This window comes from Brachionichthys hirsutus, chromosome 2, assembly GCF_040956055.1.
Source record: "Brachionichthys hirsutus isolate HB-005 chromosome 2, CSIRO-AGI_Bhir_v1, whole genome shotgun sequence".
In the NCBI taxonomy this organism is placed as follows: Eukaryota; Metazoa; Chordata; class Actinopteri; order Lophiiformes; family Brachionichthyidae; genus Brachionichthys; species Brachionichthys hirsutus.
This window is the reverse complement of record NC_090898.1, coordinates 13,414,093-13,433,480: the sequence shown is the minus strand read 5'-3', so window position 1 is coordinate 13,433,480 and position 19,388 is coordinate 13,414,093. Positions and strand designations below refer to the sequence as shown.

Sequence of the window (19,388 nt, the reverse complement as noted above, 5' to 3'; positions counted from 1 at the left end):
GCTGCAAATAACTGAAGAGTAGCTGCAGGAGGATTTTCTCTGCATCCGTTGCTAATCCTGCTGCAGTAACGGAACAACGCATGTTTCTCTGTCCCTGGTTTCGTCTCCTAAATATTCATTTGGAATGTTTTATGGTGCTTATTTTGTTACGCTGTACAACAGTCGAAACATAATAATTGCTAATTACATCTTTGCATTCATTCATGCAACTTGAAGGGCTACTCAAAGACAAAAGCTTTGTGCAAAGGGTGTTAATCCACATGAATGCACATGGTTAGTTTGCATTAACCAAACTAACCGCCTGCCTCCCGCTGCCCCCCCCCCCCCACAGCTTTCAGTCAGTCCTTATGTGCTAATGCATTTGCCAAGATGTGACCACACTGTCGTGTATCACACAAAGTTATCAATTTATCGAGAAAGGATTTATGCATCAGAGATGAACAAAGAATAAAACAATAAAACAATACAGTCTATACAGTCAGCACAGCTGACTGTATAGATTAAGTGTAAATATGTGTCCTGGCAAATGTGTGAATTCATGCGTTAACAGCTGATTGACCTGATGCACGGCGGATCAATATTTTAATAAGGGATAGATCTAGTGGGACACTGTATGTCGTGTGATAAACTCTTCTATTTAGCTTCAAGGTTGTAGTCGAGGTGAGCGATCGGAAGAGTGTGTAGCAGTCCTGGGGGGGGGGCTTGTTGCATCTGTGAAGAGGGAGACAAGCCTCAAATCGCCTCATTGAAAGGATGACACAGAGAACGATCACTCCTTCCAGCTACAGTCAAAGTTTGTGTGTGTGTGTGCATGAAACATGTTGTTCTGACAGTGAAGGGCTGTGTGGGTGAGAGTCTCTCCCAACCCAACATGGTTGCCAGGTATTACAGAACATGTCAAACATGTCAAAAACCACAATATTTGTCTCCAAGGACACAGATGCCCTCGATACTGGGGGAAAAAACCCCAAACAGGAACGTTCACCTCTATATTCTATATATTTCTATATTTTATTAACCTGTCCCCTGGAGGGCAATTTGGCTTACAGCAGTTTGAGCTGCTGCTGGTCGCGGCATGTGCACGCGCCCGGGCAATGCGGGTTAAGTGTCTTGTCATTACACAACGACAGTGTAATCGAACCGCCAACCTCTCGATCACAGGACAACCCTCTCAACCACTGCGCCACTGTCGCCCCTCTTGGTTCAGATATGGCAGAAAATATAAAAATCAGGAAATTGAAGCCACCAATTACGAGATACACATTTTAGAGCTTTTAGAGCATCTATAGAAGCCGTTTAAAACACGGCCTGCGATAACCTGCAATGGATAAAATGACTATAGATAGAAGTACATGTCAAAGCGGCGCCTTCACTGTCACTGTAAAATGTCGAAAGCTTTCTGAAATTAATTTTATGCTACGTGCAATCTGTAGACTAAACTACCGACAAGCTGGCAGCTGCAGTGACACATTGCTCTTAAAATGCGATGGGATCAACGTTAGACCAAGACCCATCTTCAGATTGTTTTCATCAAGATCCATCCAGAGATATTTACGTAATCCTGCTAACAAACAAGACAAACACTGGCAAAACCTTTTTATGGGTAAAAATGAAAGTTACTGATTATAATTCAGATTAAATGGATAGGCATTGGTATAACAGAACAGGGTTATATATTGGCGATGGTTTGGCAACTGAAAGTTATGATACCCCTGCAGTTTCTTTTTAACTTTCGCTCTATCTAAAGCTTTAGCTTTATATCACGTTATAATGCAAAATCTTGCCGCTGTGCACATGCAGGATTAAGTCCCTGCAATGCCCTGGTGTGATTTCTCCAACTCAGGCTTAGTTTAATCTGCAGTTCACAAAGGGCTACAGCATCCCTGAAATCTTGCACTCAATTGGAAATGAGCGTTGCTATACTGTATGAACGTGTGCTTCTGTCAGTAGCACACCTAGTATCAACCTGCTGCCAATTAAATCATTATCTTACCAGTTAATGTCAAACAGTAAACACTTAAGATGATATAAGGTTTTCACTCTGTTAAGGTTCGGCACTGCCTGCAGACTCATGTCTGACCCCCACATGCAACACTTTCATATGTGTGTTTTTTTTATTCCTCATTTGTGGGAATAGCACACTGACTTGTGGAATGCTTCTGTTGTGTGGAGAGGCATTAACATATTAAAGGTCGCCATCCTCCATGGGAAACAGACGTTTTTTTGTTTTTTTTACATAAAAGGCATTGAGAAAGGCGTTCTGTTGCACAAAGGCAAGACTTTTTTTGCACTGTGATTTTTCTTTTTTTTTTTTTACAATCGTCATGGTTGAAACTGCGGCCTCCAAAGCAGTGAGGCCTTAATTACGTCCTTAATGAGAGGGAATGTTGCTGCAGGCACAAATTGATCAATGTTTTACCTTGTGGAAAAGGTATCCAGGAGCTTTGAACATCACGCTGCATTATTTCCACGCCGCTTTTCTGTGTTGCTTGTTCTTTCAAGGAGCAAATGCCTCGAAGGCGGTTGCTCCATCAGGGCCGTTTAATTTCTTCCCTATGGCAATTAGCTTTTAGCTGTGTTTTATTATAAACTTCACAAAATGTAAATGAACACAATATTCCTTAACAATTTATTCAACTTGAACCCAATTGTATTTATTAATATCCCTATTAATTATTAATATCCCAACAAAAACAGTCTTCCTTAATTAGCAGCAGTTTTCATGCAATCAAACGGCTGTTGCTGGGATCTTCTCCAAGTTGGACACAGGAGGCACAATTAATCACCGGGGGACGGGGGACGACACAGACCCATTAATTGCTGTGTGCTGATTTATTGTCTCTGATGAGAAGCATTCAGCTTAACATGCAAATTCATGTCACAGCATCCATTCAGCGATGCAGCCCAGGCAGGGACTCGTTGTAAAATGACACATGCAGGGAGATAACAAGACGCCGAGTCAGGGGCCGAGTGTAAAAGACTTGCCTCTATTTTGACCTCTTAACCAAGGAGTGGAAAATGGGAGAATTTGATGACTACTGAGAGAGGTCTGCCATGCAAGGAGGAAACAGATCTTCGGTGTGGAGAAAGGTCACTGACTCGGCAGCACAGAGCAGCATCAGAGGACACGGCCTTTAATCGCCCTCAGACACTTCATCAGCTCCTGAGATGGACTGAGAGCAGAATTACCACGGCTGTAAAACCTCAATGTGTTCGAGAAATATATGGAGAGATGAGATGAGATGAGATGAGACGAGAGGTGAAAACACACTTGTTTTCCTCTTGATCCATACATTTTATAGGCAACAGCTGATCAGATGGAGGGCAGCACTTTGGGGCGCTGGTAAGCACTGTTGCGTCACCGCAAGAAGGTCACAGGTTCAAATCTGACTTAGGGCACTCCTGTGTGAGGAGTTTACATGTTCTCCCCATGTCTGCGTGGGTTCTCTCCGGGTTCTCCGGGTTCCTCCGACCACCAAAAACATGCATATTAGGTGAATTTGTTACACTGAATGATTGACTGTCTGTGTGTTTTTTATTGACTTTAATAAAGTAGCCATAATAACATGAGAAGCTGTGTAAGTAATGCCTACCGACTTGTGTACAGCAGGACATTATTCAACATAGCACAGCGTGACGGGAAATGCAGCAAGAGGCTGGCGGATCAGCTATAATGTAATTACCTTGCCGTGTTTGTCTGTTGCCCTTACTCCCACCATGCAGGGCAGATAGAGTAATATATTGGCAGAAAAAAGAAAACAAGTTAATAGAAGAGAGAGAGAGAAGAAGGCTAATAATTAGAACAGAAAACTGATAGAAAAGAAACACAGGGATTTGGAGACTTAAATGCCAATTAGCCCAACGCCTTGTCATGTTTCTGCTCTTTCTCTTCTAATGATATTGTACTTTGTGTTCAATCACATTTATTTGATTTACTAGTTTGCAGATTCATAATATTATTGAAACGCAGAATAAAACTACATTCTGATGTCACATTATGGATTAAGATAGCTACAATTAGCTTATAATAATTTGAATGACTACCTATAAATAGAATAATCTTCTTTTCTTAATTGCACCATTGTGCACGTTGAGTCTATTTCTTATGACATCATAATTGTGACATCTGAACTGTGATGTTTTACACTATGTCTTAAATGAAACTTAAGAGCTCTTCTGCCGTTGACTCACTTTAATTAGTTTCCCCCTGAAGTCAGGTATAAAGTGGCATCAAATAAGAGAACCCAAGCACACAGCCTAAAAACTGCATCTGAGTCGAGTACTGAAGTAAATGTAAAGGATTATATTCCTGCTCTCGGGAGACAGCTTGTAAACGTTTCAGACAAGCACAAAGGTCCATGCAGACAAATTCTGACGGTAATCTGCCGACTTGATGTATTCAATATCCCTGCAGGCACGTTAATGACTCAGGCCATGTATACGTAGCCGGGTTTTTTTTTTTTTTTATGAATATCTTTCCCATTCCGTTTCGAAGAAAAATTGCATCCACGTGACCTCGTTTAAAAAAAAAATTAAAAATGAAAAAAAGCAACATCCACAGAAACTCGTTGTTAAACACATTCATAAACATTGCTAAATCAATCGGCGGCGTAGTTCCCCAAAATCCTATCCAATCAGAACGCTCCGTCTCTCGTCGTCCTGTTCGTAAAACATGAATGACGTCAGGCTCGTTCGTGTAGACCAGGGGTGTCAAACTCATTTTCTCCAAGGGCCACATTAGCATTATGTTTGCCCTCCAAAGGCCAAATGTAAACCGTAACACAGTAAAAAATGTAACTAAATGTAATGTCATTTCATGTAAAATAAATATAACTACTTCTTAACATGCTGTTAAATAACTATTTATTTTTTATTTAATTCTTTAGCCGCCACAGTAATTACAATAAAATATTAAGTTTTGATGTCACTTTTTTTAAAAGGTTGTAATTTAAAAATTGTTAGAGATAAAGCCATCCTGTAAATGAGAAAAATCAATCCAAAACAAAAAAGCCACCACCTTTTCTAGTCATGGACATGTGCAAACCAAAAAAAAACAACCGAAGTGGGTAAGATAAAGAACATTACCAATGCTGCATAAAATACGTCAACCTCGGGATCAGCACTGGACAGCTCCATATGTTGTCGACCACCTATGGCGCTGTCCAGGGCTGATCCTGAGCGCCATATGGAGCCGGCTACATATGGAGCTGTCCAGTGCTGAAGTTTGCCTTCAGGATCAGCCCTGGAGGATCAGTTCACTACTTAAGTTACAAACATTGCATATTCAATTGTATAGTTGTAAACATATATGGATAGATTATTGCTGTTATTATAACAAATCCTTTCAATTGATCAGGTTTAGAAACAGGTTTAGTGACGTTTCTCAACTCCGTTTACATGCGGCCACGCGCAGACGCATAACCGGAGTTTTCAAAAACCTTAGTTTTTAGTGACATAAATATACAGTTTCGTGTGGATGACAGGCCTTGGAGATACCCGGCTATACGTGTGTACATGACCTTAGTCACTTCAAAACTCTACAGAGTGACTCCTCGTCCTTTGACGTCACATTGATGACTGTGATACTGCACAGCATCCACAGTGTCAGTGTTTTACAGACAGCCACCATCCTGGATCAGAGACATTCTCTGCTACACTATCATCATCGTGCCCGTTTGGTTTCTTGGCAGCATGATATGACACTGAAGCCTCAGGGAGAGCCTGCAGTCAGTCCATCACCAAAATGACTGTTTAAACAGGAAACCCGCAGCTTTTCCAGCATTCTGTTTGTATACGCTCTCATTCTCCATGCTGTTCAAACAATTCCTGCACAGATTTAGATTCTCAAGCTGCCCAAGCACTCCCCTGAAAGCAGCACAGGTGCGTACACGCTGCTGCGCTGATATCATGCATGCAGTCCGACATCCGGATTGTCGTGGTCCCATTGAGCTGCGAATTAATTATTAACCAGCCTCCCAAGAACAAAATTGGATTTTAATTGTAGGGACTCCTTTTGGGCAACAACTGACACACAGACCTCAAACAAACTGCATGATTATTGATTCCCCCCCCTTTGATGGGGCCTTGTGGAATCCAGTATTCTAGAAATATGAGGGGGGGGGGGGGGGGGATATAAGAAAATGAATTCCAGCAGTAAGTGATGAAACTCAAAGGAGAAGATAAGGGTCATGATGCCAGACAAGAGCAATGCAAAAAAAAAAAACGCAATTAAATGGGAATTTAACGGTGATCAATGCCAAAAATCTGCACCGATATAAAACAGAAAATACGATGATTTAATAACTTTGTCAAATAGATGCAGGCGACCTATATTGTGCATCATTCTTTTGCAGACAAAATTAAATCCATCTTGCCATTCTCATCCGTGAAATGACTTTGTCTTTGCAAACTGGAAGCGTGTGGCTGCAGCCCAAAGTAAGAGTCGCATATTAAATGCAGTTTAACAGGCTGTGTTGACATGCCTTCTGCAACAACACGTCGGCATCCTGCAGCTCCGTTCACAAGTAAGGCAGGTGAATATCTCTCAGGCACATGGGGGGGGGGGGGGGTCGGCGATGCAACAACGCAGCCTGATGAGCTCCGCTCGAACGCGTCAACAAGCTTACCTTTTTTGATCCTTACTGTAATCAGCTGCGAATGGGAGTCGGGATAGTTATCCAGCTCTTACATGACGTCCGTTGTATCACCGTCACCCCGGCTGAAGATAAACACTGATGGAAACACACAGCCTGTGGGTTTATCCGTTAGATGGACGGGAGAGTCTTCATCGGTCTCCTCCGGATCACCGGCTTCCTGAGGGATCCGTCACGGCAGGAATAACGCAGTTTGGAGGCTGCCGGTGATGCTGCTGCTGCTGCAGCGTCGAGACGCGGGATGAGAGAGAGGGAGAGAGAGAGTGAGAGAGAGAGAGAGAGGGAGAGAGAGAGAGAGAGGGGGGCTCCGAAAATGAACTCATCACGGTCTCACGAGCAAACGGTGGTTGATGAATCATTATGCGCACTGAGAGGCAACATGGGAGCGTGCGTCAGTGTGTGCGTGTAGGTGTGTGTGTGTGTGTGTGTGTGTGTGTGGTGGGGTGTTATGCTCAGGAGTGACGCGCTTTGATTCAAGGAGAGACTTTAAAGGGGAAATTCATCCAAAAAATTATAGAATGGCATCCGGTGGAGCGCACAAGTCTTCAGATCAGCTCCATCTTCATCCCTCCGGTGGTGAAACCATCAGGATTTTATTATTATTATTATTATTTAGATTAGATCCAAAACGCACACATTCATTCATGCCAATCCTTTAAATTATTAATCTCCGCTTTGGAATCAGACAATAAAAGGCAAGCCGTCCTCTCCAGAGTAATGTCAAGTGGCACAAGAGTTAAGGATGGTTGATTGGATGTGACCATGACTAATAACTCTGTCATCTGATCCAAAGAGAGGGAGCACGGAGGCAGCCAGCGGTTGTGTTGTCACTTTCTCATTCATATTAGTACTGGTAATCTATTACCAGTTCCAAAACGCACACATTCATTCATGCCAATCCCTTAAATTATGCGCCCCCCCCACACCATTAGTACTGGTAATCTATTACCTTTTTTGATCCTTACTGTAATCAGCTGCGAATGGGAGTCAGTAATCTATTACCAGTACTAATATTACCATTGTGTGCTTTAAAATTATCGTGTACCCTAACTCATGGTATTGTTTTGTCTATTTACTATTATGTATACTTCATATTATTGCGTTATAACTACGGCGTTTCATTTACCGTGTTGTGAGTTGTTCGTTTATAAATGATATTGTGGCATTATGCGGGGTAACATTTATCATATAATGAGTTAGGCGCTCATTCTGCTCAAAATGAGGAAACAGTGGCGTCTGTCCTCTCATGCAGTCCAAGTGAAGTATTGTGTTACCACAGGAAACAGCAGCGGAGATCCCGCATTCATTAGATATTATTTAAAAGAAAATGAGTTGAATACTAGTCAAGAGTTTTAATTCGACACTCTATTTTCCACTTCAATAGAGCTTTCCCTAAAATGCTCACGAGATATGCGGACCGTGTCTAATTAGCTTAGCACAAACAGCCTGTGTAAGTCAAGATGGATCAAGTCAGGTAGATGTGCATTAAACCAATTACACTGATTTTTACACTCTAAATACAACATTCTGCTCTTATTTGAATACATTTTGGCGCCATTTTTTTGGTCATTAAATGTCTTTATAATCTTGTGGGTTTTATGTAGATGGAAAAATGGGGTGGGTAGCCTTAGACTCAGTCAATCCATCATTTTTAGTAAAAGTAATTTACTTTTTCTGGCTCATTTAGTCTAAATGCATGAATTTCAAATTAAAACAACATTGCACAGCTTTATTCTCCTCTGAAATCAAACTCATTACAGACATGAGGTTTATATAGCTGGCTCTTTTCAGCATGGTAGCTGGCAGAAAATCGTGACGCATTGTTGGCAGGGAGAGTAAAAATAGTGGGATTGTGTGTGTCTGTGGCCTCCTTGTGTGCACTCAGGCCAGTGATTAGTGCATCGTACTGCACGGAGTGAGTGTTTCGGAGGAGGGAGAAGCTGTTCTACCACCAGCTGCCAAACTGTTGTGAGATCCATCATATGAGTCTGATCTGTCATCTGTCTTACGCAACGATTCTCAGATTCACCGCTTGCTTCTCGGATTTCTCAGATGGTATTTCTGCACAGTGGGCGCACTTCATTCAATCGTTACCTGTTTTCAGTGTCCTCGGTTTGTCTGACTGTTGTTGGGAGGATGGTGTGTAAGACAGGGAGGAACCCATTAAAGTTTGGAGTGGATCCAAATAAAGGGATGGATCCATGCCACATTATGTCCCCTCCTTTTAAAATTAAGAGGCAGAGTTTTTGCAGCATGTTTATCGATTATGTGCTAAGCTACTTTATGGATTTTAATTAATAGAACTTAATGGAAGAGGGAGACATGTGCCAAAAATAGGGTTATTATATTCTGGAGTACATCCAGATAAAGAAGCGACTCACATTTTTTTATTTTTTTAGCCCCCCCCCCTTCATTTAACAGAACCTTGAGTGCAACCGCGGTATTCATGATTGTCACGTGTTGTTGTAATTTGGTCTAGAGTTCATTTAATTCCTGTTGCTTACACATTATGTCATTTTAAATCATTAAATTATTTTGTATATCGAATTCATCATATTGCTTTATTGAAGATGATAAGGAAAAGGCAAGGTATTGTTGTTATGAGCTGATGAGCTAATGCTAGCGTGCTGATATTAGTATCAGAAAACAGGTATTTTGTAATAAACAAAGTTATTCCCTGATTTTGGCAGGAACCACGTTCACCATCTCAGATTTTGTTCAGGACACAAGAGAAGTGTGACGTTAATGTTAAACGTTTAGAGTGGCAAACAAAATGTCTGTACCGAGTATTAGGACAACTCCATAATTGTATTTTGAGATATATAGAAATCAATTTGAGTCGACGGACTACCGGTACATGGAATAACGAGCAAATGAGAACTGAACTTACAACACAAGATGGTTAATCCGTAACAGCACATATTTTGTTAAACTAATGCCCCCCATTTTCAAAGCAGTTCCAGAAACACTCCCTCCTCTATCCAACCTCTCCTTCTTCATACGCCATTAATTTTTACCAGGACGCAAGTTCTGTTGCAGTGGCGTGGTTCTCTAAACACACAGAGTCCAATGTGACATGCATAACTGAATCCTTCCTGCGGAGGATGGGCATTCAAATGCAGACTTCTCCTCACACTCATGCCCCAAAGACATCACGCCAATTATTTGTCTCTGTGGGAGAAGCCTATTTGGAGACGATCCTCCTGACATAAGATTGAGGAGTCACAGCCGCTCGACATACTTTCTGGCTCCTGACTGGACAGTTTACGTGGGCATGTCGTACCGCTCGCTGCGACCCTGCGGGGACATCTAACTATGGCGGCGTAAACTACGTAATAGTCGCCTTACAAGCACGGGGATTTGGTTCTGTTCACACCCCTGCAGAGACAATTCAGTCCCACTGTGTGTCTCTACATCACAGTTTGAAGATCTGCAGAAGTTGTCTATTATTTCTCTCTTTTCTACGTGTGTGTGTGTGTGTGCATGTTTTTTTTTTGTTGTTGTTGTGTTTTAAAGAGCAACAACATTCACTTGCAAATTATGGGACTATCTCATCAGGTTTCACATTGTGATCCAGATAAAATTGCATAAATATGTGCAGAACTGGATCAAGTTTCCTTTTTAATTAGCAGAATTCTACAGTGTTGTCCCCCCCCCCCCCCCCCCCCCCCATGTCATGGTCACGCAACAAAGAAAAGTGAGTCCAGATGTGAAACCATACATCAAGGTAATGAAAGGCTGAGTCTAAAGAAAGAAGGAAAAAAAAACAGTCTGCAATGCACAGAGGCAGAGGGATGTCAGGGACAGCTGACAAGAGGACGCTAGGTGGGCAAGTGGTATTTCATCCTGCAATCTGTGTACAGTAATCAGTGAGCACTCATGGGTGGAGGGAAGAGGGACAGAGGAGAGCAGGAGAGTGCCAGTGGGCATGTCAGATAAAAGCACTGAAGGAGAAAAACGGGGAACAGGAGGAGGTTGCATTGAATTTGGCAGGAGGGCCACAACAGAGATGGGGAAGGCTGCAGGAAAGATGAAAGGGTGAATGGAAGCACATGGCAGGAAGCAATGGTTTGACAAATGTTAAAGGCCAAGGAGACTGTGTGGATTATAGGAGACGTTAAGCACATCCCTGCTTTAATATCTCCTACTAAAATGATGCTTCTATTAAAAAAACAAAAACCCTAGCATCCTTGTGAGTCCTGTGCCATCCATGCAGCACTGCAGATGGCTTCATTAAGCTACTGCCTGGATTCGTATTTGGTTGAAAAAGATAAATAAACAGGGAGAAGAACTGAGAGAACTGCTTTCAGAGTATAGCTGAGCTCAATTTCTTCCAGTGTGGAGGCAATCTATCGAACGCAGAGTGATTTTGAATCCATGAAACCGAGCGAGGCGTGATTTATTAGTCATGCATGTAAACAACGGTGTGTAAACAACTGTGTGTAAACTACGCTGTGTCGGACATCAGTATCGAAGACAAAATAAGGATTAGCAATTCAGGGGAACAGCAGATTGGTTATAGACGACAGCAAGTTGCTCTGACCATTGACTAATTGCACTGCGGGGGCTCTCATGTGCACCAGATTAATGAGCATGTGCTGGGTTAGTTCAGGCAGAATACCGTGAAGATATGGTTGCAGGGTCATCCTGCTCCCATTTTATCCATCACTTCTGTTCTACTGGCTTACTCTAATAGAAAGACACCAGAAGAGGGTTTTAACTGTACAATCCAGGGCTTTGATTCCATTCTTGGAGTTTAAAATAAACAGACAATGCATATCCTCATTTATCCCATCAATCATGTGACAAAGCAACAAAGAGACAGCCGCACAGAAACTCGACAATCCATCAGGAATGGAAAATTCATCAATCATATTCTTGGTGTGAAACAACCCAATAATAGAGCTGCAGTCAAGGCGTGAATTCCTGAAATATACCTTTTGGTCACATTGATGCTGTATCAGCACTTTTCAAATATCCATCCATCCACCCACCCATCCACTTTCTTCCACTTTGCAGTTTATGGGAGTTGTTGGAGCCTATTTCAGCTTGTTAAGGAGCGAGAGGCGGCGTACACCCCGAATGCATTAAGAGTAAAAACTTGGAGGTATACAAACATCACACTGGTAAGGTAGTTCCTAATTAAAACTCAAACTCCAGTGGTTATGCTTCTAGATTTTTAATAAAATAAATTTACCATTTGCAGAAAAAGCTATTTTTGCAGTCATAATGGGCAGCTCTTACTCGAGCCATATACTAGAAGGATTATAACAGTGGCCCAGCTCTGAATCTTAAACAGTCTCAGAACGTACTCACAATTCTTAGTCATGCTTTGAATTACATTTATAGATTTTGACTCATTCGGCAAAATATGCCTATCATATATTATTTTACATCTTGGGGGATTTGGTTATTGCTGAATATTCTGCATATTCAATACATTCATTTTTTTTTTTTTTTATCATTAGGTCAGGACACCTCAGTCAGCTCATTCGTGAGTGATTTTTATTTAACGACCCAAGAAGAGCGCCAGACTGCTAACTAACGGGGTTATGGCCCCATCTTCTGGATTTGCAAGTAAATACAGTAACGAGTTGATGACTGAACAAGAAACTATTTTTTATTATCCTCATTAAAAATCTAAAAATCAAGTACAGTATTACACATGCAATTTTCACAAAAATGCCTATGCACTAAAACATTTTAGTACTAATACCATAATGACAAAAGTCTTCCATTCTAAACCATCATCTATTTTTTTTCCTAAGAAATCAAATGTGGAAATACTCAAAATAATTGCTGTCAGTTGAAGAATAATGTAGAAGGAGGAGTAGTTTGCATTGGGTGGAGTGGAGTGGAGCGTGTGGAGTTTGCATGTTCTCTCCACATCTGCGTGGGTTTCTCCTTGGTTTTCTGGCTTCCTCCCACGGTCCATAAAAAAATGTTGTACAGTATAGCTGAATTAGTGACTAAATTGTCTGTAGATGTGAGGGTGAATGAATGGACATGTGCCCTGATGGTAAAATGTCAATATATATATAAATGTAAAAAAACAACAACAACGCTGCATAAAATAAAAATAGAGTGAAATAAACCTGTGGGCCTAATCAAAGCAGTAAATATACAGTAAATACACTGTGTTGTTAGCATATAATGATCTTTACGCTTCACTATCACACGTAGGCGTCGCTCCGGTGGGCGGAGTTGACCGGCTCGAGGGGCGGGTCGGTTGAGAGGTCAGAGTTCAATTCATTTTGCCTTTTGTGCCAAGCAGAAGAGTGGAGTCTGATCGAATAGCGGTGTCGCTTCCCTATTCCCCGGATCCTTTTAAAACTCCCTCCCGAACCTCTCCCCCTCTACCCTTGATACCCTACCCACCCCCTGGACACATCTCAAGGGACGCTCCGGGTAAGACTTGGGTTGTTGTTGTTGTTGTTGTTTCCCCCTCGTTGCTTTCGTTCGAGAGTGAAGGACGGGGCGGTAGGCCGCGGGATCCGACTATGTTCTGGAATAAATGAGTGCTAGCGCTGGCGAGCCGGATATACATTTTCCGAACTCCTTTTAACTTCGTTGTCTGTGTGGAATACATTTTCTTTAACTGCGTGGCTTAACACACGCGAAACAACCAACGCCATTGTTCTGCGTTATGGCAAGAAGTTAAGGCATAGATGCTAGGATGCTAACTTAGCATTGAAATCTCGCTCGCGTGCCTAGCGGTGATGCTCTGTAAATTAATACTTGCGACACGGCTTTGATTCTTTGCCGTCGTTTCTGTCGCTGTTACACGTCTTGAAGTTGTTATGCTACACAAGTGCGTCGGCAGCTTGTGTTATGCGTTCGAAAATACACCTACGAGTTATGTCGCCACAGCTGTTCCAAGTCAGGAAATAGTCGATGCCACTGTGAGACAGTAGCTCACTGTGCTAATGGGAACGAGTGGACTCGGGGCCAGGCTAAGCGCAGGTGTGCAAGATGCTAGCCGCGTGCATCGCTTCATTGCGTTGGTTCTTTTTCTGCTATACAAAGTCTTAGAAAGAGATCGCCTCATAGTTTCCTGAAACCTGCATGTTTCCGTGATGGGCGCGACATTTCCCACTCCATTGCAGACATTCAGCCAGTGACCAAAGCCTGTTTAGTTTGTGGATTGAGCAACAACGATGGACTCAAGTCTGGTCGAGGGAGGGCTTAACGTCACCTTAACCATCAGGCTCCTCATGCATGGAAAGGTGAGTTAAAAATGTGATTCATTGGATTAGAGAACAATCCTTCTGGTTTCCTTTGCCAGGAATTGTGAGGAAAACATAATTGCTTTAAATATGTCTGTCCGCTCTGTGTTTTAGGAAGTTGGAAGCATTATTGGCAAGGTAGGTGCCCCCCCCCCCCCCCACACTGATTGAATAATGCTATTTATATTTTTTGCCCTATGTTTTCTCAATATTGCACATTTGTGCCATCCTTACAGAAAGGCGAGTCAGTCAAGAAGATGAGAGAGGAGGTGAGATTGATTCGAACGCGTGCGCATGATGCTCACTGACTCGTGCCCCACGTGTGTATAATGCTGTGGGTCCATTTTTAAATTGTCCCTGTTGCTTCCCTGCAGAGCGGCGCTCGCATCAACATCTCGGAGGGGAACTGTCCAGAGAGGATCATAACCCTCGCAGGACCCACCACCTCCATTTTCAAAGCCTTCTCCATGATCATTGAGAAATTAGAGGAGGTTAAACTTGCTCGCAGCATCTTACATTTAATCTGTCTTTTTATTTTATTTTATTTTATCTCGCATTAACTTTCCTCTTATTGTGTCTGTCCATATCCAGGACATCAGCACCTCGATGACCAACAGCACAGCCACCAGCAGCCCGCCGGTCACCGTGCGCCTTGTCGTGCCTGCCAGCCAGTGTGGCTCACTCATTGGCAAAGGGGGCTGCAAAATCAAGGAAATCAGAGAGGTCTGAGTCTCTTATTTTATTAGCGGTTTACTCGCGCTAATTCAGAATGTGTCTCGGCTCTTGATTTTTGTTGTTGCGTCTTTACAGTCAGCTGGAGCTCAGGTACAAGTAGCAGGGGACATGTTGCCCAACTCAACAGAGCGTGCCATCACCGTTGCAGGGACCCCGCTGTCCATAGTCGAGTGTGTGAAGCAGATCTGTGTCGTCATGCTTGAGGTACGTTGTTCATTCTGACTTTAGACTTTCAGCGCGTTCGCGTTCGCTGTTCTTGATGCTCCCGCTGGTTTACGTCGGCTCGATGATCAAAGGTGAAACGTCTGTGCTTTTCCAGTCTCCACCGAAAGGCGTGACCATCCCCTACAGACCCAAACCCTCGGGCTCTCCGGTCATATTTGCAGGTGGTCAGGTAAACAATCAACACGTTGAATTATTTGTTTCTCTTGATTTGCCACTATTTCTAAATAATCCACAATGTCCACTCTTTTGCGAGAAGCATTCTGGATTAGAATGATACAAGTGTACGTGCGCTGTTGCCCTACTTGCCAGTGTGCTGTCTGTTGCATGTCTTGCTCTGTTCCTGTAGCGCACCAGGTGTCCCTGGACTGGTGAATATTGGGGTAAACTGTGTATGACGTTGCCCCACCCGCTTAAGAGCTGCTCTCTCCTTCCAGGCATATGCTGTCCAAGGGCAGCACGCCATTCCACAGCCTGATGTAAGTGAAGGGCCTTCTGTAAGTGATCCAATATATTTGAATCTTCGGTCCTGGGAAGCCATGTCACCTTCTTATTTCATCCCCCTGACTCTCATTTCTCCAGCCACCACTGCCTGATACACATTAATTATACTACAGAATATACTTTATTAAATGTTTATTTTGAACCACTTTTTTTTTACCCTTTTAAAATAAATCATCCATGGTCCATTTCATAGTTTCCTCTCATTGTCACTGTAACCACTTGCAAGAGGGAAATAATACAAATTTCAGAATGTCTTCAGCTTGTGTCTTCACCGATTTGTTTATGTTGTGTGTGTGTGTGTGTGTGTGTGGTTTTTCTGTTCTTCCATTCGCTGTCTCCCAACAGCTCACCAAGCTTCACCAGCTGGCCATGCAGCAGAACCCCTTCCCCATCGCACATAGCAACCAGGGCTTCCAGGGTAGGTGGACGGGCTGAAAGAGGAAGCGTGTTTGTGGTGGATTTCTCACAGTTTGCCGGGTCAGTGCACTCATTGTATTTTGTTTTCCACGTCTTCAGCTGGGATGGATGCCTCTGCACAAGCTGGCTCTCGTGAGATGGCCATTCCAAACGATGTAAGTCAAGTGTATTTATTACGTTTGTACAATTTAGCTGATTTTCCCGACTCACTATTGAATGTGTTTTTCACGCTCTCCTCTTCCTGCCCCAGCTCATTGGCTGCATCATCGGCCGTCAGGGCTCGAAGATCAATGAGATTCGTCAGATGTCAGGGGCTCAGATCAAGATTGCCAACCCTGTGGAGGGTGCGGCCAACAGACAGGTCACCATCACTGGCTCCCATGCCAGCATCAACCTGGCGGAGTACCTGATCAACGCCCGGTAAGAGGCTTGATGCCAATGCTCCACGTCCACCAGAACAGCACGATGACGGGACCGCAAAGCAAGGCAGTTTATTGAGACCGTTTACATGAATGGTTTCTCTGGCGAAGCAATGATAGGAAATAGAGGTTCAATAAAGTAATACACAGGGGGTAACTCGGATCTTCTAGTTTGCGTCCGTCTTTGGCCGGTTGTCATTTTTCTACAGGGAAATCCTCCGTCAGTTCTTCTTACTGGTTTTGTCATTTCATTTAGAAACTGCTTTATTTCACGTATCCACAAATCTCCATTTTCTTTCCCATTCATGTTGCCTTGATCACGTTGTAAAACGCTGAATGGCCCTAATCTGTATGCAATGGCGCTGTTTGACCGATTAGGGTGGGAAGAGGTTCAATGTATTTATTAAGGCATCGATAGGCATCAGGTGATAAAGACAGGAGGTCCCACTCTGCTGCCGTTAAACTTGGTGGTGAACAATAAAGTATTTATTGTTCTACTCTCTGCCGTGTTGGCTGTTTATCTTTTGGGTTAGTGTTCTCATAATGGGCTAAATCTGTGTTTTCCAGTGTTTGTCTGTCAGCGGGATCACTCAAAAAATGTACAGGTGGATTTTGAGGAAATTGTTGGGATGGGTGGGGAACGGCCCAAAGGTGTGTCCGTTAAATATCGGTAATGATGCGTATCGTCACGTGGAGCCAGAGCCAGAATGATTTCCGAGGGCTTTTACTTTTGTAGGACAGAGACCATCACACCCACGTTGCTTCTGCCATCCCGTATAATGCCTTGAATGCTAACACAATATGCCTGCAGTATAATGTCGTGTAGTTTTACACTGTATTTGGACTTGTGTTCAATTCTCTACTGTGAGATGTCAATAATTTGACGTTGGATCTCTAACTAAGATCAAATTGTAGCTGAACTGCTGCTTCAGTCAGTTGCCGTTTGTAAATATATCCGACTGATGACGGTACCGTTGCGGTTCCTGATTCTGTGGGGGGAGGTTTTCATGGTCAGTGAGTCATTTTGCGAGGGTCAAACTATCACGGGACTTTTGCTTTTAGCTGCAGCGACGTAGGCGTGAATCGGAGCTGCCTTGGCAGAGGTCTGCACCCGGGTGCCGTTTAGATATTCCATGGCACAAACGGAAAGGGTTTTTATCACCCTTCTGTCTGCCTGTCAGGTTTTCGTCCAGGAAGTGGGGGCTTTTGCTGCTTAATGATCCAGGAAAGGGCTGCCGCTTTAACAAGGCGTTTATTTATATTGTATTATCTCCGGTATTTTAAATTTAATAAAGTTTTCTTGCCTTCTTGTTTCACTTCTCAGCCTGTCTTCTGAAACTACTGGACTCGCAGCCAACTGACATGGAGGATCTTCATCGGCACCTATTGTAACCCCTCCCCCTACTTTTTACCAAGAGGTCCCTCATTGAACTTAATGCAAAAACAAAGTACTATAAAATCACTGTTCTCTCCTCTGCTTCGGTTTGAAACTTGCAATTACACCATCTTCACGATATTGGTGTTTTATTTATTTATTATGTTTTTAAATCCCCATTGCATATAGTTTTAAAAAACTTCCTTTGGTTGTATTTTTCCCTTTTTTATTTTACTGTATATCTCTGTATGATCTTGATATACCGGTAGGTAAAAGTTTTAGAAAAATCTGAAAAGACAAATGTTTTTATTATGTCAGATTTTTCTTAGAAAATGTAAAAAAAAAATGAAGAAAAAAAAGAGACATCATAACACAATAGATGGACTGTTCTTTCCCTTCTCTGAAATCTCTATTTATTTTTTATTTAAAACGACTTCTTGTAAGAGTAGAATTCATTGATATTTGCCATCTTTCTATTTGAAGCTGTACTTCTGGATTAAGGCATTGTGGGTTTAACGGGTTTCATTTGGTGCACACGATCTCCAGTTGAAAGGTGTATGCAGGAAAGTTTTCAGTCAAGCGGTAATTTAACCCTTGAGTGCGGAATCAAAGATGAATTTTAAGCTACTTCATGTCTCACCTCTGATTTGCCGAGTAAGTGATTTCTGTCATTCCCTGTATTTTCATCCGTTTTTTGTTTCTTTTCGTACGGAGGCTTGAACTACGAAGCGGGATTTCTGATTAGCGATGAAAAGTCAGGTTAAGCCGGGGTTTTCAGGGTTTTGACGCTGGCTCACCTTCCTGGGGTTCAACCCCACGGTAACTAATGCAGCACAACTAACAGGTTATATTCATGATCATGAGAACAAAAAAAAGAAGAAAGCACCGCTGATTATGTGGAAATGTTTGCTATTGGACGGCTCCTGTTTTTTAACATTACGACTACGTTGGGACAACTTGGACGGACTTTTCACCTCGGTGAGTCCGTGTTTGTCACATTTAATTCAACCCGATCAGCAGAAGGTGTCAGGCGTATGTCGAATCTGCATCGTAGTACCGGCCTCTGGACTTTTGAGCATTGTTGTGTAATAGGTTCTGATATGTGTGGGTTGGCCTTTGTCACCAGCAACGGGCCTGAATGAGAGGAAAATATTTTCTGTTCTCTGAAATTACTAAGCCGATAGTAATGATGATGATGACATTGAAATGTTTGTTTTAAATAGAGAAAATATTTTTTTTAACTGGAGGGCTGGGGAATGTTGCAAAGGGCAAAGCTACAAGACATATTGGTCTTTTATAAGTATATTATGATGAGGTATTAAATTATAATTAACTAGAAGGAGAATTTTTGAATTAACACTAGTTTCCTGCTATCTCTTTTTTCATTTTTTTGCCTGGGTCAGATTTTATTTTTTATTCTTTGCAGGATGAAGAAGCCCACGTTTTTGTGCACGTTTTCAAATTATTGTAGATCTGGGTGCAATTAAATTGTTGAAGAAGTGAAATACAGAAATAAAGATGTGAAATGCTTTAAAAAAATCAAATTTTTCTTTTACTCATTTCTGATTCTGGGTCATCTTTGAACTTCGACACAGATTTTCTTTTCAAACGAACCACACATTTTTTATTTTTTTTACCAATACATTATTTATTGTTGCTCATAATATTTTGCTTTCGATATAATTCCTATGTTACAGGTACAATGTGCAATGCTGTATAAAAACAAAACGTTTCTATTCAAAACCAAAGGATACTTAGTGATCTACTAGAAACCACCACAGACGGGCTCTATTCCATATCTGGCTACTTTGCAATTATCTTAAAGGGTAAAAGGAAA

The 19,388-nt window shown here is 42.3% G+C and overlaps 1 protein-coding gene across 1 annotated transcript; it reads left to right on the top strand.

Moving 5' to 3' along the window:
- The first annotated feature begins 12,922 nt into the window (after window positions 1-12,922).
- Window positions 12,923-19,095, top strand: pcbp2 (poly(rC) binding protein 2). The gene is made up of 13 exons (XM_068752683.1): window positions 12,923-13,061; window positions 13,760-13,879; window positions 13,994-14,017; window positions 14,116-14,148; window positions 14,254-14,370; window positions 14,471-14,602; window positions 14,690-14,818; window positions 14,934-15,008; window positions 15,274-15,315; window positions 15,686-15,758; window positions 15,857-15,912; window positions 16,008-16,177; window positions 17,501-19,095. Exons 2-13 carry the CDS (start codon window positions 13,811-13,813, stop codon window positions 17,535-17,537), a joined length of 957 nt encoding a protein of 318 aa, XP_068608784.1. The 5' UTR covers window positions 12,923-13,061; window positions 13,760-13,810; the 3' UTR covers window positions 17,538-19,095.
- The last annotated feature ends 293 nt before the right edge of the window (window positions 19,096-19,388 follow it).

Bases quoted from the DNA above. Each gene is read 5' to 3' on its own strand.
- pcbp2 (XM_068752683.1), top strand. From the start codon at position 13,811: ATGGACTCAAGTCTGGTCGAGGGAGGGCTTAACGTCACCTTAACCATC. The intron at 14,018-14,115 runs GTAGGTGCCCCC...CCATCCTTACAG, and splicing joins TTGGAAGCATTATTGGCAAG to AAAGGCGAGTCAGTCAAGAA. The intron at 14,149-14,253 runs GTGAGATTGATT...GCTTCCCTGCAG, and splicing joins TCAAGAAGATGAGAGAGGAG to AGCGGCGCTCGCATCAACAT.